Source organism: Euprymna scolopes, chromosome 6, assembly GCF_053919585.1.
Source record: "Euprymna scolopes isolate OS-2025 chromosome 6, ASM5391958v1, whole genome shotgun sequence".
NCBI lineage: Eukaryota > Metazoa > Mollusca > Cephalopoda > Sepiida > Sepiolidae > Euprymna > Euprymna scolopes.
In genome coordinates this window covers 116,725,809-116,751,388 of record NC_136487.1, presented here as the reverse complement: position 1 = coordinate 116,751,388, position 25,580 = coordinate 116,725,809, and the positions used below count along the sequence as shown (strand labels likewise).

The 25,580-nt window shown below is 30.9% G+C and overlaps 1 protein-coding gene across 49 annotated transcripts in view; it reads right to left on the bottom strand.

The window, feature by feature from the left end:
• The window catches only part of LOC145277904 (phospholipid transfer protein C2CD2L-like), a 653,079-nt gene that overhangs the window by 22,242 nt on the left and 605,257 nt on the right, over window positions 1-25,580 (bottom strand). For 3 of the 49 annotated variants that reach the window (XM_080129956.1, XM_080129955.1, XM_080129952.1), the window contains one exon: window positions 11,967-12,503. The exons of the other annotated variants lie outside the window; for them this stretch is intronic. In XM_080129956.1, the coding sequence (XP_079986082.1) occupies window positions 12,439-12,503 (65 nt within the window). In that variant the 3' untranslated portion in view covers window positions 11,967-12,438. Of the gene's footprint in view, window positions 1-11,966; window positions 12,504-25,580 lie in introns of those variants that run through there. 49 annotated transcript variants of the gene reach the window in all.

Below are 25,580 nucleotides of genomic sequence, written 5' to 3'. Positions count from 1 at the left end.
TCTGAAGCCAAAATAGAATATGAAACCGAAGTAAAAAATTTTTACACAGGATTTTTTTTCATATCCGAGTTGAACAGAAATGATATATCTTGGAAATATGAACTAAAAACCATTTTCGACACTGGATTTGTTTTTTTTTTTTTATATATCATAGCTGGAAAGATCTGCTTTATTATTGAAGATAACTAGGGCTATGACAAGAGAATATTCTTTGTTTTGACTCTTGAGTATATATCCAACACAGTTCATCAAGAACCACATAACTATATATAAAAGCATATAAGATGTTAACTTCTATATATTCAAGAGTCAAAATAATGAAACAAACATTCTATTGTCATATATATATAATAATAATAATATAGCACAACTTGAACTATTCATAATGGTTATGTCTGCTGCATATGAATATTATTACATATTCAAAAATGCAAAACTATACAAATCAGTTCTGTCTGCGATGATTGTCATCCCTTTCCAACATTAGGAGCACTTACATATTCAACAAACATAGATAACTATTGCCATTTAGCATAAAACATTGTTCTGTATAAAAGAATTGAGCTCTCTAGGTAGTCGATAATCTAAAAATATATCTTATATATCATATATAATAAAAAAATGTATCATATAAAAATATGATTTCTCTTACTTTTGTGGCAACTGCTTATGGTTAAGCTTAAGAGTAAGATCTCCTAGCTACTGACCAAATGGTCAGGTTTTCAATTGTGGCTTGAAACACTCACTAGCTGTAGCCTCACTGAAGAGTTTTGATATAGCAAAATAGCTATGTATCTATGTTTGCACCAGTGAAGTGTAAAATACATAATATAATAATGACTAAAATATAATAATCAAAATAATGTACTAATTGTAGGAAATAATAATATAATAATTATAGAGTGTTATAAAAATACAATTATAAGGAGCTATAATACAATAAATGCATAAAAGTATGATTCAACAATTTAAAATTTTAGTAAATTTTTCTACTTAAAATAATGTCATTTTAATTTTTGTCTTCATCCTAAAACACTGCATATTAATCACGCACATTAAAAATAGGATTTTACAAACATTTCAACTTTAAAAATTAAAAAGAAAACAAGAAATACTGAAATAAAAAGAAATAAAAACAATCATCATTTGTTTTTTATCGTTTTATATTTTTATCTTTTCTAGCTGCCATTTTGCAGGAGATACAGACCTCAAATGCTTCTGATTTGCAACGCTGTGGCATAATAACTGTGCCATTATTAGATGGATGTGTGGAAGCAAATTAGAAGAAAGAATTCTTACAGCCGATTCTATCAGAAGCATGTCATTGGTAGGGTTTTGGATGTCTTATGCGCTCAATGTCTCAGGTGGTTTAGCATGAGGGTAAAATCTCCTGGCTACTGACCAAATGGAGCTGTGTGTATAGTCAGAATAGAAAGTCTGTATATGGTCTATTTCAAAGAGTTGTATATGGATTATTTGGGAGGTTTGTATATGGTAAGATGGGGAAGTGTGTATGCGGTCAGAATAGGAGGTTTGTACATAGTAGGAATGTGTGGTGTGGATATTGACAGAATAGGATGTATGCATATAGTCAGATTGGGAGGTGTGCATATGGTCAGAATAAGAGATGTGTATATGGTCAGAATAAGAGGTGTGTATATGGTCAGAATAAGAGGTGTGTATATGGTCAGAATAATAGGTGTGTTTATGGTTAGATTAGAAGGTATGTATATGGTCAGATTAGGAGGTATGTATATGGTCAGATTAGGAGGTGTGTATATGGTCAGATTAGGAGGTGTGTATATGGTCAGATTAGGAGGTGTGTATATGGTCAGATTAGGAGGTGTGTATATGGTCAGATTAGGAGGTGTGTATATGGTCAGATTAGAAGGTATGTATATGGTCAGATTAGGAGGTATGTATATGGTCAGATTAGGAGGTGTGTATATGGTCAGATTAGGAGGTGTGTATATGGTCAGATTAGGAGGTGTGTATATGGTCAAAACTTGAAGTGTGTATATGGTCAGAATGGTATGTGTGTATATGGTCAGAATGGTATGTGTGTATATGGTCAGAATGTGCGCTGCATATATACTAAGATTAGGAGATGTGTTTATAGTCAGAATAGAAAGTGTGGATATTGATGTGCAGATTTGGTCAGAATGAGAGGTTAGGGTTAGGGTTAAATGGTCAGAACTGAAGGTTTGGATATGGTTAGAATGGGAAGTTTGTATATCGTGTCAATATGAGGTGGCAATATTGGTAGAATAGGATGTAAAATAGAATTTGAAGTATATATATGGTCAGAAAAGGATGTATGTATATTGACAATATGAGAGGTATGTACATCGACAGAATGTAATGTGCGGATATGGTCAGAATGATAGGTTAGGTTTATATATATATGTATGTAGATGATCCGATTGGGATTTGTGTATATGATCGGATTGGAATCTGCGTATGTGGTCAGAATGGGAGGTGTGTATTAGGCCAGAATGGTAAGTGTCTATATAGTCAAAATTGAAAGTGTATACATTGTCAGAATAGAAGGTGTGTATATAGTCAAAATTGAAAGTGTGTACATGGTCAGAATAGAAGGTGTGTATATAGCTAGAATAGGAAGTGTGTATAATATTATGATTGGAAATGTGTATATGGTCACATTTGGATGTGTGTATATTGAAACAATTGAAAGTGTGTATAAGGTCCTTTTGGAAATATGTCAGAATGAGGGATTTATGAGTAGGAGGAGTGTATATGGTTCAAATTGGAGATGTGGTTGTAGTCAAAGTGAGAAGCGTGTAGAATGTAAGGTGTGGTGATAGTTAAAATGAGAAATGTTTATATGGTCATAATTTGGAAGATAAATGTTCATTATATAATATTTCTAGTCAAAAACAATCTTGAATGATTCTGATTGGAGATTATCATAATCTGATGACTTCTTCAGTCGAAGCATCTCTTGTTTGCTTTGATCATGTTGTCATTCCGTCTCATGGAACGAAGGTGGATAAAAAAGACAAAGATGATTTAGAAACACCATTAAAGTTGATTGCTCTCCTTATTTGGACGTCTATTCCCGTTTTAGTTCTCATATTCGCAGCGATTTGACTGATGAAACCTTTAACGTTCTTCAGTTTTATTTTGTTGAACTTGAGGGATTATTTCTTGTACTTCTTTATTGAACATGTTTCTTAGACATGCGCGTTGGCCGCGGTTGAACAGTGTGACTTTTTGCCATGAAATTCCATTAGTTTTGTCGTGCCGTTGTTTGAGGTCATCTTCGAATCATTCGAAACCTTTTCAACCTGCTTTTATCTCATTTACCCGCAACTGGGATGTGTATATGTTCAACACGCCAGTATCACTGGAGGTAGTCGCAATGCAGAACTGACTCCAATTTGGGCACCTTCAACCTCAGCAGATGGGAGTTCAAATAAACTCAAGTCATCAAGGACCTGTATTGAAATTTCAAATTGAACACTTTATTTAATCAACGAGTGTATTTTTTAAATTTTTTTTTACTAGAAGGTAACAGCTTATCAAGACTCAAAGGGCTATCAAGGATAAGGATTAATGAGTGTAATCAGTATCAGGTGACCAGTGAGACAACACCATAATGATCAGTAATGGTGGAAATTGGAAAGCATTTAATTATGGCGCAACAAGAACTTGTTTATATTAGACTTGAAAACGACCATGTTGCAATCAGCTGGGAAGCAGCCCTGTAATATTGTGTTCCACAGACGGGTAGTTCTAAGAAAGAAACTTTGCACAGGAAAGTTTCGTTTAGTTTTAAGTGCAGATTATATTCCCCAGCTGATCAGCCATGACCAAGTAGACAATCTAGACAACTCCAATGAAAATAGCAGTCTTACAAATACCATAATGTTAAATATTTAATAAATAAAAATACCATAATATTAAATATTTAATAAATAAAAATACCGTAATATTAAATATTTACCAAATAAAAATACCGTAATATTAAATATTTAGCAAATAAAAATACCATAATATTAAATATTTAGCAAATAAAAATACCATAATATTAAATATTCAAATATTTAATAATTAAAAATACCATAATATTAAATATTTAATAAATAAAAATACCATAATATAAAATATTTAACAAATAAAAATACCATAATATAAAATATTTAACAAATAAAAATACAATACTCATAAATATTTAAATATTTAATAAATAAAAATACCATAGTATCAAATATTTAATAAATACAAATACCATAATAGTAAATATTTAATAAATAAAAATACCGTAATATTTAATATTTAATAAATAAGAATACCAGAATATTGAATATTTAAATATTTAATAAATAAAAATACCATAATAATAAATATTTAATAAATAAAATACCATAATATCGAATATTTAATAAATAAAAATACCATAATATCAAATATTTAATAAATAAAAATATCATAATATTAAATATCTAATAAATAAAAATACCATAATATTAAATATTTAATAAATAAAAATACCATGATATTAAATATTTAATAAATAAAAATACCATAATATTAAATATTTAATAAATAAAAATACCATAATATCAAATATTTAATAAATAAAAATACCATAATATTAAATATTTAATAAATAAAAATACCATAATATCAAATATTTAATAAATAAAAATACCATAATATTAAATATTTAATAAATAAAAATACCATAATAATAAATATTTAATAAATAAAAATACCAAAATATCAAATATTTAATAAATAAAAATACCATAGTAGTAAATATTTAATAAATAAAAATACCATAATATCAAATATTTAATAAATTAAAATACCATAATATCAAATATTTAATAAATTAAAATACCATAATATCAAATATTTAATAAATAAAAATATCATAATGTCAAATATTTAATAAATAAAAATACCATAATATCAAATATTTAATAAATAAAAATATCATAATGTCAAATATTTAAATATTTAATAAATAAAAATACTATAACATTAAATATGTTAGTCATAAAATATTTACTGGTACATGCAAAATTATAAACCTGTTATATTTAAAAAAAAAAATGGTTATTTTAAACAATACAGATTTTTTTTTTGTTTTGACTTCTGCGTTCTGTTTAGTGAAAGTCTTGCCAGTGTACAACGAGGAAAAGTTTTTTCGGATTAACATTTATGTAATTCAAGTTTAAGTTTAAAAATCTACTTTAAAAAAAATAGTCTTTACTTTGAAATGTTTCTGCTTTGATTTGGTTTTATTTTCAAAATATATATTTTTTAAAATGGTTTTAATCTATATAAATGAAACAGTAAATGTATGTATGAGTGTGGTGCGTTTGTAAATATTTAACCGATAAACTCTTAAACTACTGGTCACATAACACCGAAATTAACAGGAAATAGTAATCATACACCAAGGATGGTTTATAATGAGTAAAATCTTTGTTTGGATGGATGAATAACGCATACCAAAATATGTCAGTAAGTTGAAATGCAAAATGTTCATTTCAACTTGGCGACATTTCTATTAGTTTTGCGCATGTGCAAATTCATTCATAGCTTTAAGCGGTTTAAATTTAAATCTTTCTTATCTATCTATCGATAGCTGAAGGGGTAGCAAACGTGACAGGAGCACTAAATCTTTTGGTTTCGATTCTAGCTGATGGCACCGAAGTCATTTTTTAAAGTCTTTTGAAAGCAATACTATATTTTAGGTACAATATAAACGCCAGTTTTTTAATAAAATATGTCATAATCGAAATATAGTTTTTTAGTCTTGATTTTATTCTCAGGCAAAAACCTCGACTTTGAAAAAAAAATTTTTTTTCGGAATGATTTTATATACTAAACATATTTTTAAAAGTTTACTTTAAAAAAGAAGTCTGTCACAAATCATATCAAATATTTAAAAATTTCAAATTAAAAATTTTTTTTTTTTTTTTCAAATAAACACTAAAAATATTTTTGGATTATAAATATTTTATAAAAAATGAAAAAAAACATTCTAACAAATAATCATTTCAAAGTAAAGACTATATATTTTTTTAATGGATCTATTTACTTGCATCCCCACGAGGGCAGAGTTAGACACAAGGTCGGTTTTTAATGTGGAGAAAATCCAGCTCCACAAAAAGGGGCAATCTGGATAGGAACAAAAATTAAAATTGTCCCAATCTAGAAGTTTCTCTCCTCTACTGATCGAGGTCAGAAAAGGTGCAGTATAGTATCAGAACAAGCGTTACACTTTAGCATTTAAAAAATAAACTTGAATTATGTAAGTATTAGTGTTGGGACGATTAATCGAAATCAGGAATAAGAGAAATCAAAACTTATTGTGGTATTGGAATCGCAAAGATTTGTGCCAATTTTCGATGCCAAAACCGATTTTTTTTAATTGTCTTCTTAATTTAATTTTGTTCAAACCAAAATCTTCCACTGCTGGTAGTAATGATAAAATAAGAAACATTTATTGATTTTAAACTACCAGTAAAATTAAGATTTATTCATCATCGGTTGCAAATGTGTTTTTATGTCCGAGAAAATATCTGCATATTTAACGTATGTTTTTGTGGTAGTCAGGGAAAAATAACAATTTTATAGTTAAATATTTATAAAGAATCAAAATCGATAATTGTATCGGAATTGGGAGGAATATTGAAATCGTCCCATCGCTAGTAAGTATTAATCATAAAAGTCTCTTCCTTATTATATGCATATGTAATACTTGGCAAGGCTTCTGCTAAACAGAAAGTGGAAGTCGAAAGTCAGCTGTTTTATTAAAAATAACCAAAAAATCAAATATGGAGTCCTGAAATTTCAGAGAAAGCAAGGGAGGTAACACAACCCTACTCCTTTATTTAATTGTTTTCTCAATAGAGGGAGTAGAAGTTAACCAAAACAAAGGCAATAACAATCATCTGGATAACTCATCAAATAAAATATTTTAAAAATACAAACAAAATAAACATAATAATTCCAAGATGTTTGATGTCAGTATTATTATCAATAATTATAAGTATGATAAAACAATGTATTGCAGAAACCTTTATAATATCCAGTAGAAATAACACTCACACATATACACAAGGTGGTAGTGGTGGTGGCGATTGTGGGGTGGGGAGAAGGGATAAATAAACACAAAATAAAAGCCAATGGGTTTGACCATAAATGAAGCCGGAAGCTCGTCTTGAGGAAATGATCACAGAATGATAGAATGATAGAATGATAGAATTAAGGGATCAGTGTCAGACTGACAAAAGAAGGCATTCAGTGTGGATTTGGTTGTTGATGAGTAATAAGAAAGGCAACCCAAAATATTGTTCTGTAATCAATCACAATCTTAAAATTAACTACAGTATTTATATTATTATAATAATAGTAATAATAATAGTAATAATAATAATAATTATTATTATTATTGTAGGAAATGTTTCTTTAAATAGTTAATATTTATGCCTTGGATTATCTGGACTATTATTCTCATTTTGACGGTTATTATCTATTAAAAGCTAGTTGGACTACCCGACGTTGCCTAGAGTAAACATGTAATATATTTCTATCAAAACCTCTCTCTTTCTCTCTCTCTCTCTCTCTCTCTCTCTCTCTCTCTCTCTCTCTCTCTCTCTCTCTCCTTCCCAGTTTTTCCCTTCCCCCTTACACCCAGCCCATTCCTCTCTCTGAACATACATATGCACAGACAACTTGAGGAATAAGTCAGCATAAGGTAATTAACTTTGCTGAAAAAAAAAAAAAAATCAGAGTTATTTCCCTTTACTTGGAGGCTGGAAAAAAAGACCCCCCCCCCTCATCCTCAACTAAATTTTCGCTAGTTTATGGTCAAGAAATAAATCATTTTTTTTTCTAAATTTGAGATACTCTTCATAACATACAATGTTGAAGTAGAATATACCAACTTTGTGGGCCTTTGTTTTGTAGTTTGTTTTTTTTAACTTTTAGCCAAACATGCACACAGACAACTGTCCTTTATATAATAAATGGAGATTAAGTATCTGTTTGTCTGAAGCTGAAAATCTACTTACCCTTCTATACGCAATCACCTTATTTATTACTTGAGTTCAACATAAACATCCTCAAGTTTGACTAAAAGATTTTCAAGTTTGAAAAGAAGTGCTTGAAGTTGGTTAGAAGTTACATGGGCTGAAATATTGTGAATATAACAACCAAGATGAGAATAATAATCCAAATAATCCAAATTATCTATCCTTATCTAAAAAAAAACAAAAAACAATCTGAAACAGTTACGAACTATAGAGATTGACATTTATTACACTAAGTTTATTAAACTGCTTTTTTTAGTGAATAGACATTTTTTAAAATTTTTAATCATTTTAGGAATCTTAAAATTTCTCTTGTATTTTAACGTTGACAATATTTTTAATATGAATAAGAATTAAGAAATATGTTGAAAAAAATGATTACATGTTCCACAAAAAACTGTTTCTATCTGTCAGATCTGCCAATGACCAGATAAATAAAGACGTGAAACAATGTGGTAAAGTTGTGATATACTGCAGAGGCAATAATGACAGGCAGGGAAAAATACCAGTTTTTTCTTTTTTTTTAATAAGTTGGTTTTTAAATTCGTTCATAAAAGAAACATTTTTAAAAAATTGCTTTGTGTTTAAAAAAATAATAATAATAATAATATAAAAATTAATGTCCATACAAAAATTTTAAAATATAAGGCATCAGTAAAAAATTTTAAATAAAATGAAAATCATTCTAGAAATTTATCATATCAAAGCTCCGTTAATCAATGCTTGTTTCCATAAGAGTTTTTTCTTTATGTATTTTAATCATGCAAAATATATGATCAAATATTTCCAAAAAAATAAACATTTTAATTCTTTTAATAAACCGTAAATTAACTGAACAAGTCACTTGTTTCTCTCTCTCTCCCCCTCTCTCTCTTTCAGATATCTATATGTTTCTCTAACTCTCTCTCTCTCACTGTATGTTGGTTAAATCACTTTCTTAACATTTCTTAAAATCTCTGCAAGCATTAAGAGAAAGTGTAGTTCTCTTTTGAACTAATTTACATAATGTGATCATGCATACGATAAACACATATGTAAATTAGATAGCAAAATAATAAAAATCTTTAATTCTGTATTATCCGTAAGGATAACATAGAAAACTTATGTTCAGTAATGGAAGATATATAACAGCTTATAAATTTTTAAGTTGAATCAAATTTGAAAAAAGAATAACAAAAAGCAACAAAATAGAATGAATAGTTCTAATTATTTTGACATGATGAGTTTTGTAAATCATAAACATAATTATAATATCCATTATTAAAATAAAGTGTTTTTAAAAATTTATTTTAAACAACATATTAATATGACTTAATCAACCAATGCCCAGCCGCCATGTTGTCACATTATCTGAGGAGCCACATATTAACAAAAACTAGCATGAACAATTGCATTAATTACTTTCTAGATATCTTGGATTTTCAGTGTTCATGCAAGATATCTTGAGAAACTATGTCAAAAAATGTACTCATAATGGTAGGTGCTTGTACACTTTAGAATGTCACTAATAATTATTTGTTTTCAGTTACAAAAGAGTTCCAAATGGGAAAAAAGGGGAGAGAATCCAGAATTTTTATGGTTTTTCAGCGAAACATATAAACAAATAATTACTAATGCCAATCTAAAGTACAAACAAAAAATACTTAATGGTTATACATCATTTCAACACGCATACACATGAGCTACCTCAAGAATTATATATCTCTTATGATATGACTTTAGTTCTTTTGTAAATTTTCACCGAGATTTATTCATTTAACCTTAACAAAAAGTTTGATTCAGAATAAAACGTTTCTTTTTTTATTCAGTAACTCACTCAAAAAAGAAGGGAGTTAAGCATTACGATATTTTCTAGTTAGAATTATAAATTATGCAAGTTTTTTTGTGATATTTTTGGTTGTGTGTGTGTGCGTGTGCGTGTGTGTGTGTGTGTGTGTGTGTGTGTGTGTGTGTGAAAAATTATTGATTATTCATTATTTTTGAATAAGAAATTACATTTTAAAAGTTATCAAAAAGTATTCAGTTTTCAAAATAATATATCCAAACATGAAGTTTTAACTAAAAATTTAAATATTAATTTTCCACGTTGGATTTTATTTTTATAGTTTAAATGACAATTGTTTAAAATAGAGTCCCATTTTTTTTTTTACAAGGGAGATAACTGTAAACGGTAATATGTAAACACAGCAGCCAAGAAAGAAAATGCCTGCTGAGTTCCTAGAATATGTCCAACAAGTCTTGTAAATGATATTTATGTGAATTGCAAAAATAATAATATTCCAATTTGTCAGAAAGCTGGTTGAAAATTTTTAAAGGATTCAATAGATTGCCAAGATTAATAGCCAATTCTTGGAGGTGTAGAATCTGTAATTTACTGTGCATTGAAATGTTATTCACAGTCAATTGATTGTTGAAAATGGAGATTTTCAAAAGATCTATTTTGTCATTTAATACGAAAAAAAAAACATCTTTATAATTTATATGTTTATATATATTTTTTATATATTTATATATTTATATGTTTATATATATTTATATATTTATCTTTATCTATTTATATATTTATATATTTATATATTTATCTTTATCTATATATTTATATGTTTATATATATTTATATATATTTCTTTCAATTTCAGATTTTACATAAAACTCTTAACTCACAAATTTATTTCTAAACGTGTTGAAACTGAACATTGTTCACAAATGCATCCAAACATTGCAGAGAAGTAATTCTTGTGTTGCTTTCTCTACACAATCTGATATCTGGCAGCAAAGAGTAGACATTTTTTCGATTTTTTTGATTTGCTATAGCTCTATATGTCTTCTACAAAACGAAATGTAATCTTTTTATCACTTAGCCATGCATTATTTCCAGTTTCGCATAGAGTCCTGATAATACCACAGATGGGGTGGGGGTAACTCCTTGATTATATAACCAACATATCATTTAGATTTTTTGGACTACTATTCTCATCTTGAGCGCCATTTTCACAATGTTTCGGTCAATGTAACCTCCAACTTTCTTCAGAGATATCTTATCAAACTTGGGGATCTTTCTGTCAAATTCAAGAATGTGTATGGAATTTCGAATGAAAGTCCTTATTTAATCCATGGAGGTAGCGTGCTCTCATTTTGTCAACCATGACTTGGTAGAAATCCTATGTAATTGGGAATTGTTTTATTGAGTCTCACACACACACACACACACACACACCGAGGATTGAACCTTTAGCCTCCAACTAAATTATACTAAGTACTTTATCCACTACGCCATAGGTTTATGATACAATTGCAAATTACTTAGGATTTCTATCCAGTTATGGCAGATGGAATGAAAGCATTTTACTCCCGTGGATAAAATAAAGTGTTCTGTTCAAAATTTTGTGCAGATCTCAGAGTTCAACAGAAAGATTCCAGAGTTCGACAAAATACACCTGATGAAGGTTGGAAGTTACATCAACCAAAACATTGTGAAAATGGCACTCAAGATGAAAACAGTAGCCTGAAGAATTCAAATAATATGAATATTCAATCCTCATCTAAAAAATTTAGAAACATAATATCAAAAATTCAATGATTAAAACTGAGAAATATTATGAAAAAGTGATTTTGATACGATGATCCACCCTCTCCTCCCAAAAATTGGATGCTGATAGGTTTGTACACCACTGATTGTGGTCCAAATAAGTGTGTCCTCATCAAATGCAGGAATCAGTGGTAATAGTTTTCACATTTTTAATACTTTACAAATTGTTGTTCATGCTTCAAATTGTGCAACCATATTGTTTTGAGAAAATGTTAACAAACTGTAATAGTTCAAATCGCTATTAAAATTAACCAATCTATTACAAATTAAGTTACCTCCCTCTTGTGTGTGTGTGGGTGTGCGGGTTTTTTTGTTTGTTTTTTTAACAACAAAATGAGAGACTATTCTGGAGAATTGCCGACTAAAGATCTTTGGCCGAATGAAGATCTTACATATGTATATAATAGGGAAGAGACTTTTATGATTATGTACTTTAACTCGCCGAAAGTATATTTTTTTTTGTTTGTTTGTTTTCATATTCAGAAGGGTTATATTAGCGGAAAGGGGAGACAATACAAAATTTATGCGTGTTAAAAAAAAAAAAGTATCAAAATATTTAAAAAATTTAATGTTTCTGTTGTGATATTTTGTTACTTAATTGAACTGGTCTTTAATTACCAAAAATGCTTAGTTAGCAAATAAGCATTAGTTTTGGATTGTCTTCCTTTTCCCCTAGTATAACTCTTCCAAAAATGAAAACAAAAATATCATACTTAGAATGAACCAACTTATTAAAAAAAAGAAAAAAAGAAAAAGCCTAAGCAATAGCAAGGAGACTTAATAAGAAAGGAGACACTGAATGAATATACAGTTACCATCGTCACTAGTTTCCATTGTAATCACTAAGTCAAACAGAAAATGACATTTTTTTTTTATCATATAATAATGAATTCAGCCAAATTATCGAGAATAGTATGGATCTGTATTGAAGGTTATTTTAGCTGAACCCCAAAAACACAACCTAAAAAGAAAATAGAACTAATTTTCACTAAATGTACTTTTTTCTATGCATATTTTTGTTCGGGAGGGGGGGGGGCACCCCAAAATGTCACCCATGGAATCGTTAATAAAATTCTCAATCCTTTTCTGCAATATTATGCCAGTTGAATCATTAAGTGATTTTCACGAATACTAAAAAAGCAAATGCCTTTAATTGCTACCGTTTTTCTTTCTCAGTTTGATTAGGATTAGCTTTCTTCATCTCCTCAAAAGACAAGTCAGTTTTCACAGCAACGTGGGAACTCTAAATATTTTCTAACCAATAAAAATCGTTTCAAGATTGAAAAGTAACAATCTGGTGTGAAATTAAACAAGCCTATAAAACAGTGTCTTTGTGAACAGAAAGTCAGAGTTCATTCCAGGCAGCAGGAACCTGTGATGTGATGCGTCTTGAGTCTCTATGTCAATAACACTCATCCTTGACGATTGGAATGTGCCATGCTTAAATTTCTTTAAGCCTGCTGCTATATCTCCAGTGAACACAGTCACCAAGAAGGTACACACACACACACACACACATCCACACACACACACACACACACACACACACAAACACACACACACATCCACACACATCCACACACACACATCCACACACACACACACACACAACTAAATTTTGAAATAAACTTTCTGTGTTTTTTGCCTACTTCTTATTCAAGAACTTTAAAACTTCTCAACAGACTTTGATCTTTCAAAGTATATTTTACATTTCTGTAAAATTGCTGATAAAAATATATTTTGTTTGTTAATTCATGTCTTCTTACTTTCATTCCAAAATTCCCGTTGTTGAATTAGCTCTTGCTAACTGGTGACCCATTCATAACATTCATGTTTTTATTCATCTTTTTCATTCGACAATTTATATTAATTGTTAACATCATTCTTGGCATTTTTCAAAGATGTTACCATCACCGAAATACAGTGCTTGTAGCCAGGAGCGGCACTATAATCTAATCATATTTGACGCAAAATAAACTTCAGTCTATCTCTGACTTGTAAACCAAGTTTCAGTTATGAATGTCCAACAGTCTTTATTTTATGGATTCTCAATAATATGCAGCAAATGTGCACCTCTGCACTGATTAATATTGAGCACTATGTAGTAGTCATAAAGAAGTTTCATGTGAGCAGATGTGGAGGTATTGGGAAGGATGAATAATAGTTTCAACAGGGCAGCACAAATCTGTAGCAGTCATAAGTAAATATTTATTTTCTCATATGGAGAACTGTCCCTGCTAGGTGATTTGGTTACACACTGACCAATCAGCTTGCAGGGCGTATTGATGTGATCTGTCCCCCGATGAGCCCATTTGAGAATCACAGACAGTTAGCAGAGAGAATCCTGAAAGTAACAAGGAAAGATGTTCCCTTTTCCTCTCCTATCTAACTTTTTATTTCTGTACTTGGGCATTGTCCAACATTCTTCCATCTATTTGTGTAGGTAATCGAATAGACTCTTTCGTTGTCGTTATGAATAAGGTTTTATTTTTCATTTTGTACGATGGTCTTCATTATATACTGCTGCACAGAAGTTCATCTCATTTTTATAATTAGCCACACTTCAAATGATTCATTTAAATGGCTACAGGGACATTTTGGTGACTGTCTCATCAGTAGGAGCTGCCATCTTGAATGGACTTCCCAGATTTCTATCTGCAAGGTTACTTTAAAGATAATGCCTATCGAAACAATCTGTAGAAAATTTCTTAACTGTAGAGGGCCATCACTGCAAAAATGAAGGCAGTGCCAAAAGAGAAAAGTCGTCTGAGTTACTGTTCATTTTGCATGTTGCATCGCAGTGTTCTTGCAATGCAGGTGCACATTTGAAGCATATGATTGAATAGCAATAAATCAAAGATAATAAATGTTGGTGGGTGAGTCATGTATAAACCCAATTTTATTTGCATGAAATATGTAGCAGTCATAAAAGTTTACATTGTCTTCTTCTGGTGCAGAACAATCCCTGCAAGGTGATTTGGTCATACGATGACCAATCAGACTTCTGGGCATATTAATTTCAACCGGAACTCTGAAGGACTACTTCCAAACACTTGGGGATTTGCATCAAAAATTTTTTTTTAAATATTTAAAAACTATTTTGGGATTTAATATTGGATATGTTTGTTTAGGATGTTTGAAAATTTTGTTATTTTGATTTCAATAATTCCATTTGTTATTTTGATTTCAATAATTTCATTTTTACATTTTCATAAACATGCAGGCAAAGAGCTACTCCACAGCAACAAAGAACGATGCATTCTTCCTTTGCCCCAGTCAACTTGACCCTGAGCAAGGCAATTCTCTACCATAAGAATATACTGTTCAAAAACTTTGGCAGTTATTCTTTTATTTTCTGCTTACTTCTTTTACGATGACACTGTCTTAACTGTCACCAAACGACGTAGGTGATTTAAATAAATACCTATCATTGTTGTTTATTCATGATGAGCTTGCAACCGACTCCAGACCAGCAAGAATACCTGTCCTACGTTACTAAGGATGTCTGCAAGCAAAACATGAGAACAGGTGATATCGACTCAACAGGCTGGGAGTCTGTGGCTGAAGACTGCAGCTGCTGGAGAAGAGCTGTCAAGGTTTGCTCACAGAGGAGTTAGGAGAGAAGATACCAGCAGTGGAGGTAGAAGAGAGAATACAGATGGCAGGTTGCAGCATCAAAGCTCTTGCAACCAGACATCACCTATATCAGTGGCAACTGCAACAGAGCTTGCTGACCCGGATAGGCTTGCACAGTCACAGCAGATGCTGCAATCTGTCAATAGGTTAATCTGAGGTGCAGAACTCCATAGTCTCCTTAAGCTTAAGTAGACAGATGCCAACAATTGTTGTTTGTAAAAAAAGGTTTTGTTTTCATTTGTTGGAAAAATATTACAGTAGTTGGGGTAATAGTCAGCTAATATACTTCCCAACTTCCGGCATAGTGCCACTGGAAATGGTGAAAAGGTAAATCAGTTCTTTCGCTTTTTGTCTCTTTCATGTCTACATCCTCCCTGTACATGTACTCCTTTTTTATTTAATAATCATTGAAAAGTTTTTTTGGTCTTATTTTAATTAAGAATTATTGAAATGAGTTTTTTGTTTTTTTTAATATTGAAAATGCTTTTTAAAAATCTTTTGGGAATTTAAAAAAAAACTGTATGTATCAATAGCATCGTATCTTTTGTATGAACTAGCAAAAAAGATTAATGCTTATGGTTAAAGAGAATCATGTTAACTACCACTGGGATGAGATGCCAAGAAAACTCAAACAAGCATTCATTTTTTTTAAAAACTTTTAAAAGCTCTTTTAAAGTTTATACAGTGTGAGGCACAGATGCAAATTGCATTCAAAACAAAACTTATTCAATCTACTTATGTGGTTATAGTCATCTAACATACTTCCTATCTTCCAGCGTAGCACTACTGGAAGCGATGACAAGGCGAATCAGTCCCTTCACTTTTTCTCTCCCTGTACTTTTTTTTTTTTTTTTTTTTTGGTGTTAATGCAGAGAGTGATCCGTACTATTTTTTAAATCGTATTTCCACATTTAATTAAAGTTTTATGATATGTTTTTTTTATTCAATTGCAAGGTTAAAGTACAGAATAGGTACAAAACACCCTCCCCTCCCCATGTTAAGAATAGCTTTTTAAATAATAATATTATTTCAGCCACGGATCACTCTCTGCATGAGTACCTTTTTTAATTACATTTTTCCCATTTTTTTTTTTATTTAATAATCATTGAAAAGTTTTTTTTGGTCTTATTTTAATTAAGAATTATTGAAATTAGTTATACTTTTTTAAAAAGAATTATTGAAAACACTTTTTGCACTCTTTTAAAAAAAAAAAGGATTATTGAAAGCACTTTTTAAACTATTTTGGGAATATTATGCAATGGATACGGTTTTTTATGATGTTTGAAATTTTGTTATTTTGATTTCAATAATTTTATTTTTTTATAAAGTATGAATGTATTATATGAATTCAAGTAAAAAAAATTTTTTTAAATTTAATAAAAACGTATTTTTATAATTTCATAAACATCTTATAAAATTTCAAATAAAATAAAAATGTTTTTTTTTATTTTGTTATTAAAAGTGCAAATAAAGACTTAATTGCATTATTTTTATCCGTTTGATTTTTTTAATTTTTATTGTTACTTTTCAAGAATGTCCATTTTTTATATTTTATTTCAATAAATCGTTTCACAATAGAAATACTGGAGAACAATAAAAGTGAAGGAACTGATTTGCCTTGTCAACACTTCCGGTAGCAGCCACACCGGAAGTTAGGAAGTACGTTAGCTGACTATAATCGGGGTTGGTTTTACAGTCTATGCAAAGATTAACTTCTATAAATATAGTTGGATTGTAGAAAGGGGCGTAAATTTTATTACTAATTCCATAGGTGAGATTTCTTGGGAGTAGGACAACATCTGTATTCACAAAAGATGAACCCTCTTCCTCTTTAATGCCATCCATAGAATCATTAAAGAAATTCACAATCCTTTCTGCAACCATATTTGGTACAGATAAATCAGTCTCTTCCTGTCTTGTTCACCAAATTTTAATCACGAATGTCCAACAGTCTTTGTTTAATCGCCATTTAATGATAAGTGGGGGCACTTTGGCGACTGCCTCATCAGTAGGAGATATGATATTAAATGCGTTTTACACTCACTGAACAAAACCCCTCCTTCAGATTTTCATGTGTGGGGTTACCTAAAAAATAATATCCATCAAAACCATTCTCAGATTATTCCTGAACTGAAGAGGACCATCACAGTCCAAATCAATCGGATCCAAAAATTCTTGTAACACAAGCGTTGCATATTTGGAACACACGGGCTTTAAAATGAAAATTGTTGGATATTCATCGACCAATCAGGCATCAGCAGAAGTTTATTTTTTTACCAAATATGTCTGGATTGCAGAAAGAATTGTGAATTTTATTAAAGACTTCATGAGTGGGGTCTCTCTGTGAGGTTAGGGTGGGGGTCACGATGTATAACAATAATTTATGGATGTAAAAAAGTGATCCATGGAGAAAAATTTTCAAAAATTTAAATATTTAGAGCAGATATCAACTCTACAAATGCCATATAAATATTTCATAGCAGATACGAAATCTATAAATGCCATATAAATATTTCATAGCAAACACCATATAAAATAAAGCAAGTGAAGTTCAGTGTTTCTCTTTTGCTTCTTGACATTACATAACAATCACGCTAAAATGTAAATAAGATTTGATCGTATGCCGACAATATTTCAAGTGTAAATTGGAATATTTTGAATATAATTCAAAACATTCTTGTACACAGATTAAGTCATATTCATGAAAAAACGACACAATCCTACGTCAATCTTATTCTACGAGCCTCCATAAAAATGTCACATAACAATATCTCAACTGGTGTGGTCATGTCACCGAGCGTCAGTTTTCCAAAATGCTTCCAAATTGGTCCCACATTGATGCTGATTGCTCAAAATCATGTGGTAAGCTGCTTTAGGGGATCAGTTGATGACAACCTGATCAAGGCCGGAAAAGTTGGAGATCATTCACGAAATGTCTAATTTCACACATGAAACAAGACGAATAATAATAATAATAATAATAATAATAATAATAATAATAATAATAATAATAATAATAATAATGTTATTGAATTTGCGTTTCTTTAACCCAACTCTTTTTAAAAAGAATCACTTTAGGATTTCGCTTTCATTTTGATACAACAATATCTACAATAAGGATTTCCGTTATTTTTATCAAAATTGCAAATATTTTCAAATTTTCACCAGCTATGGGCAGATAATGCTATTGCCTTGAAAATGCCTTGGGAAAGGGAAAGGCTAAGGGAGTAACCCCCCTCCCCCCCCCCCCAAAAAAAAATACAGGTGGGAGTTTCAATAGATGGATGGTGAAGCACTGCAACACCTTTCTAGCAACTTCTGCAGCTGCGCTGGCTCCAACTATATTTCTGTCTGACTTTGTTTGCAATGCTAAGAGGGGACCCTGGTAACTAGGCAAACCTAGGTCTTCTTATCACCTGCCCAGGCCTGCATTCGAGAGGCAACTCCAGCTCTGAATTTATAGCCACAGTAGATGCTACAGTGCACCAGACTAGATGCAGGATGCCACTGTCTCATAAGACAGAAGGTTGCCATAAAAAAAAATCGACATTGCAATAATATCTGCATGTTTTATTGTATCAACGATACAATAAAATATGGTTGGGAAATAAGGATAAAAAGACCACACTCACTGGAGAAGTAAACAAATACAGTTACCATGTATTAGAGATCATCATCATCATCATCATCATCATCATATTGGATTAAACATCTGTTTTATATACCGACATGTGTGGGAGAGTTTTTACAAACTGACCTCCAAACTAACCTATCTTTAACCAGGTCTTTTTTTTAACCCTCTTTCTATCAAATCCGGCATTATCAATTTATTTTATGTTTTCCTTCCTAACCGACTCTGCTACCTCAACTGTTCTGCATCTACTAACCTAGACACACTCATCCATTTTTTCAATGTGACCAAACCAACAATGTCTCTTGCACACATCTCCCTAAACTGTCCAAATTTAATCTTCCTCCGAGATCATCAGTCTTTAAAAGTCGCATTACACATTTGGCGTATCATTCTCATATCATTTCTCTCTCCATGCAACGCATATCTTAAACTATCACTCGTTATGTTTCGTCGGCATCAAATTAGTAACCCTGACTAGGCATTAAAGGGACGTTAAGAACAATAGAAAAATGGATACTCAACCATCGGAATGACGAGGATCATCTGATTATCCTGGAGGGATAATGGGTGACACGCACTAAATTGTGAAGCAAGAGTTGCACAATCTCCAGCTACACCTCTCCTGAGTCTGCACTGCCTGATTTCAGTAACAATGAGAAGTCCAGAGCGACTGTAAACAATGCCGAAACATACAGAACCTGCTATTCTCAAATGATCACCCATTTTAGCACTGACCAGACTCAACGATGCTTAACTAATCTAATGAGAACGGTGTGTCAATGTGATTATGCTGTATATAAAAATACATGCATAATGAATCATGAGGATTACAGGTCTGATTTTTTTTTTTTCTCTACCTCCCCACATCGACTGTGATGCTTGTTTTAGCAATTCCATAATATATGTTTGTCAAGAGTTCCAATACAGTTATGATGCAAGGCAAAATAATCCCTCTTTTCCTGGCCATGCAAGTAACAGAGTCATGGGAAGTGATGTCAGAGTCAAGAGAGTGGTGAGGTGATTCCATTTGTTGTCTTGTTCAATCTCTTTTTCTTTTTTGAATCTTTTGAGGTAGACGTGTTCTTTTAACAATCAGTGTCCAGACTGCTGAAGTGGGGTTGGTGGTGGTGGTGGTGGGGGCTGCTTCTTGGGGTTTATTAAGCAATAAGCAACCACAGTTCAACCACAGTTTACTGTTTTTGTTTTCTGGACATTCAAAACCACATATGAACATTGGACAGACTGAACTCCAATCCTTTGTTTCTCCTTGTAAGACATTTACAGCAAGAACTCATCTTTTTATCACAATGAAAAATAACTTTTCATTCTTCCTTCATATGTCTAGCATCAGGCAAAATTTCCATGAACAGAGTTTGTTTTTTTCCATGGAATACGTTTCCACCGGGCTACTTCCCTAGAAATTATTACATGATGGTCTTCAAATCTAATAAACCATCCCTATAACTAATCAAACTATGTTCATTCCATTAGTCATTTTAAATGCTCTCATATTTTTTCTTCATCATTCAACCAACTGTCCATCTATCTCAGTAGCTTTTATCCTCGAGTGACTTTTAGCCTTAAGTGATCATTAATAAGCAAAGCAGAACTTAAATCAGTTAAAATCTGTATTAAAATTAGAACCTTATTTAACCACTTAGCAGTGTTTATAATGTCAAGAAGCACATATTTTTCTCAACCGAAATTATCCACTTAATTCAACTCTTCGAAGCAGATCTAATTGTAAATTGATATTTATAAAAGCTATGTTTATTGCATAGGATATTCAAAAAGTCATCGTCTATTTTAAAATTTTAAAAACATCATAACTATTCTGATAACAAAATCGTATACATAATGAACGATCTATATATTAATGCTGTAGTACCTTTAATGTCCGTACATACGTGTGTCACGGTTTCCAAATTATAAATTATTTGATTGGAAGATCCTATCTATCTAAAAAGGGGATAGAAGGTCATAACATACCACAAACATTAAATTAATATAAAAATACGCTAATTCAATTATGTAGAATGTTATCACCTTCTATCCTCCTTTTTAATAAATAGGATCTCCCGATCATTGAAGAAGCAATGTAAAAACAGGAATTTATTTTTTAAATGATGTCACTTTTGGGCCATATATGAAACTAAAATATACCTTCTTGCACTTCTTGCTAGGATCCAAGGTTAGTACCTATTCTCTCTAAGGATGGTATAATGATATTGTGGAGTGTTCGTTCGTGCCGGGCATCCATACAATGGAAATATGTCACAGAAACCTATAAAGATATTGGAGATAAACCTATAAACCTTTATAACCAGATATATTCTGGCACTACATTAACTAGATTACTCAGATAAATAATTTTACAGTTTTAACAAAAGGTCTACAATAATATCACGGGTTCTCCATTCACGCTGAACGGCCACAGAATGCCCAGTAGCAATAATACATATGAAAGATGCCATTGTGGAATTTCTACAGGTCCTGCTAGTATATATTAATATGAATGTCATTCAAACGAACGTCACATACTTGCCACAAATGGCACATAAATGATTACCTGTACTGAAGCAGTACTACCTCAAAGTGGGTTGAATCTGCTTCCTCCGAAGAAGGAAGTTTCATAGGAATACCGAATTCACAAGCAGTCCCCAGTCGCTTGTATAGCCTCATCAAGGAAGATGATGACATTAGATTTTTGTAGTTCTTGCAGGAAGGTGTCGACATTCTTCAACATACAGCGCCTGGTATTCCCAAATGGTCACCCATCTAATAATGATCAGGCACAATGTTGCTTAACTTTGATGATCTAATGAAAACTGGTGTGTCAACATGATTATTTTGTATATTTGATTGCATCAGATTTTCAAAAATTTCTAGAGTTTTTCTCAAACTATTTTCTTCAATGAATGACATTGATTTTTTGTGTGTGTTTTTTTTTTTTCTGAAAACTTAATTTTTTTTACAAAAACCCACACACACACACAAAAATCATAACGCTAAATCCAGTGAACATACAGTCCATCGTCAAGGGTCATTTCAGCCTATCCAATGCACAAGATGGTGTAGTTCAAGTTGGCATAATAAAACTCCTGCAGTAAGTTTTTATTTTCATTTCTATTTTAGTGCATAAGTTTTGCTATTATCAGAAATAAAGTTGTTTTTTTTTTTAAATAGATAATGACTTTTTGAAGACCCTATCTTGAAGAACATACTACTTTTCTTTATTCACATTTATTTTCTTGAATCTATTGATAACCATTCTAATAAATTAATTTATGTACACTTACAATTGAAAGGGGGGGGGGATTTCAAATTGCTTTATCAAGCTTTTGCTTTTACAATTAAACTAGTAGTAAGTTATGAAAATATATATGGCAATTAAGTTACACAGAATATTCCGCGTTTCATTGCCATATATATTTTCATAACTTACTACCTAGCTCTACCTATGTATTGAGCACTGTTGAAGTAAATACTTAAAGTTTATGCATAAATTTATACTTTCGCATATTAATTTATGTGAGTAAATGAAGTAGTTATATATATATATATATATATATATATATATATATATATATATATATATATATATATATATATATATATATACTCGTTATAGTTTAATTGTAAAAATTATTAGAATTATGTATTTATATAAAATGTATTAAACGGAGTTTTAAACAAAGTAGTTGTTTTGCCTTCTCTGCCAACGGTGTTAAAAATACAGACAGAGCTTGAAATAATCATCCAAATTATTCACAGTGAAATGGACTTTTTAACACTAGTTACAAACAACTTATCTTGAAACTGTATTTTAGTGAAAAAATAAAACTATAAAAATAAAACAATAAACACACTAAGAATATATCCCGTAATCAGAGTTATTTCCCTTGGAAAGAAATTGGTTACTTTATACCTATTTACTATGCCTCCCCACGGGACAGAGTTAGACACCAGGGTCGTTTTTTAACGTGGAGAAAAGGTACAAAAATAAAAATTGTCGCAGTCGTGAAGGATTTCTCCTCCACCGAAAGAGAACAAGAAATAGAAGTGAAGCATCTGATACTACACTTTGATCTTGTCCCGAAGGCCAAGTAGCTCAGAGTGATTTGTCTTTGTTAAAAAGAAATCACAGTAAAACATTAGTAAATAAGGTTTTCTTACAACCCGAAAGTTCTGTAAGAGGTCCGTAAGGATTTTACAAGAACTCGTGAGATAAGTTATGACTTTTTATTTCAAAGACATTTATATATTTGGTATTGTTATTTATCTTTATTTCTTATGTTTGTGTTTGTTAAGATAAGAGTCGACAGATCGATTTAAAAAAAAAAAATGTCGTTTTAAGCAAAAACGAAGGTTTGTATTACCGTACACATAGATTCGAAAAAGTTGTCAAAAAACAAATGTATAACAAATAAATATTATCAAAGGCAAGATAAGTTACTTTTCTACCAAAAAGGATACATTTTTTTGTGTTTTTATTCAATGTAAACATGTTTATTCAGCTCGAAAAACATGCAGTGTTTACCGATGTATTGGAAAATTCAAAATGGAGCCCGACACTCTCTTTAACATGGTAAATTTAGGAAAAGGTGTTATAAATAATAAACTTGACAAAATACTATTAAAAAAAAAAACACCGAATATATGTCAAGGTAACATATATTGAGCGAATTTCTAACAGTATTTTCTCTAGTTTATTATTTATAACATCTTTTCCTGAACTTACCGTGTTAAAGAGAGAGTCGGGCGTCATCTTGAATTTTCCAATACATCGGTAAACACTGTATGATTTTCGAGCTGAATAAACATGTTACAATGAATAAAAACACAAAAAAAAATGTACCCAGTTTGGTAGAAAAGTAACTTATCTTGCCTTTGATAACATTTATTTGTTATATATTTGTTTTTTGACAACTTTTTCGAGTCTATGTGTACAATAATACAAACCCAAAAACGATATTACGTACTTAATTTCCATGTCGAAAATAGTAATATATCCAAAAATTACGAAAATCTGAGTAGAAAGTTATTTATAGTTAAAAGTAATTTTTATGGCAATGACAAATTAGGTAAAATTGCATTTCGTGGCTGCAATATTTGTAGTACATAGTGATAGACTTTTTTTTTTTACTAAAAATACAACAGCAGTTGTTCTACTTGATGAATTTTTGTAATTTTTTGATATATTACTATTTTCGACATGACAATTAAAAATCGATCTGTCGACTCCATCTCACCAAACACCAAGTATTATAAACAAACAATACAAATTTTATTTAGCAATACCAAAACATTTGACAACAAAGTATTAATTTTTCATTAAACTAGTTATCCAAAAAAATATACTATAATATCTAGAATGTGATGAAGGTAAAACGAAAAAGATATGACGTATCATTTTGTTTCAAATAATCTACTTTAAGCGTTTTGCAAGAGTAAAACTGTTGAGAAACGCTAGCTTAGGCTTTCAAATCTTGTGGAACATAAGATTGTGTGTGTTTGAGAACTCTTCCCACACGGTTTTGAATAAAGACAAATTTCCATTCTCAGTTCTTCGCCTGATACCTTACAAACAGAACCAATCTTGAGCACGTTTTCTCTTTTTATCTGCAATGGTCGTGCGGACCAACATGAATTCTTGTTGATCATATGCAAATAAGACGATCTTGGTCTAACAGAAAAATGTAATCATAATAAACATTGACATTTATTCTCTCTCATGGGGAGCAGTCCCTATGCAGTGGTTATAAAATTTAAAAAAAAACTAGAGTCACCTCCCTTTTCGTCTTCTCATTTTCGTTCCTTACACTTTTAAAGTTAAAGTTTTTAAGTCTCATTTGCCAAAGGTACCGCTTATCAACCAATCACGGCAACCTATTTATTAAGCGGGGCTAGAGGTTCCTTTAAACTCCCTCTTTCATTCAAACCTCTGTGGAGGAAAGACATTATTTCATCTCTCTTCTTTCCGAAATTGAATGGAGCCGTCAAACTGAAGACGTTAAAATAAGAACTTTTTGGACTTCTTAAAAAGCCGCAAACACAATTGTTTTGTAACCTGCTTATTTTACACTTGCATTTATTTGAAGTTAAATACACTTTTATTGTTCTCCGACTTGTATATTCGTGTTTCTTTTTCATCTGAGTCCTAAGTGTCTGGTCGAAACACAACATGGTTGGATCACATGATGTCCAGTCAACGTCCAGGGTGAATTAATTTCCCCTGATCCTTGAAGGACTACTTTGAGATAACCGTGGAATTCAGACAACAGATCCAGAGAGTTTCCTGGAAGCAATGAAGAAGGACATCAGTGTAGATAAAATTGTGATGAGTGAAAATTACTTGCCTAAAAAAACACCCATTTGTCTGTGCGTATTGTAAGGTTTACCTGCTGAATGATAGCAAAAAAACAAAATAGCGAAGCCCAGTTGATTTGATTCTCAACAAGTCATATGAATACGTATTTTATAATTTTCGCATGATCTAAATTAAATGAATGATCGTGATCATGCAAAAATTATAAAATACGTGATAGATAGAGCTAAAAGAAGACTTTTAGAGTCAGCACTAATATTAAACACTAATACTATTACGCAAAGAAAGGGCTTCTACCATTTAGCACCTTGTATAGGGAAA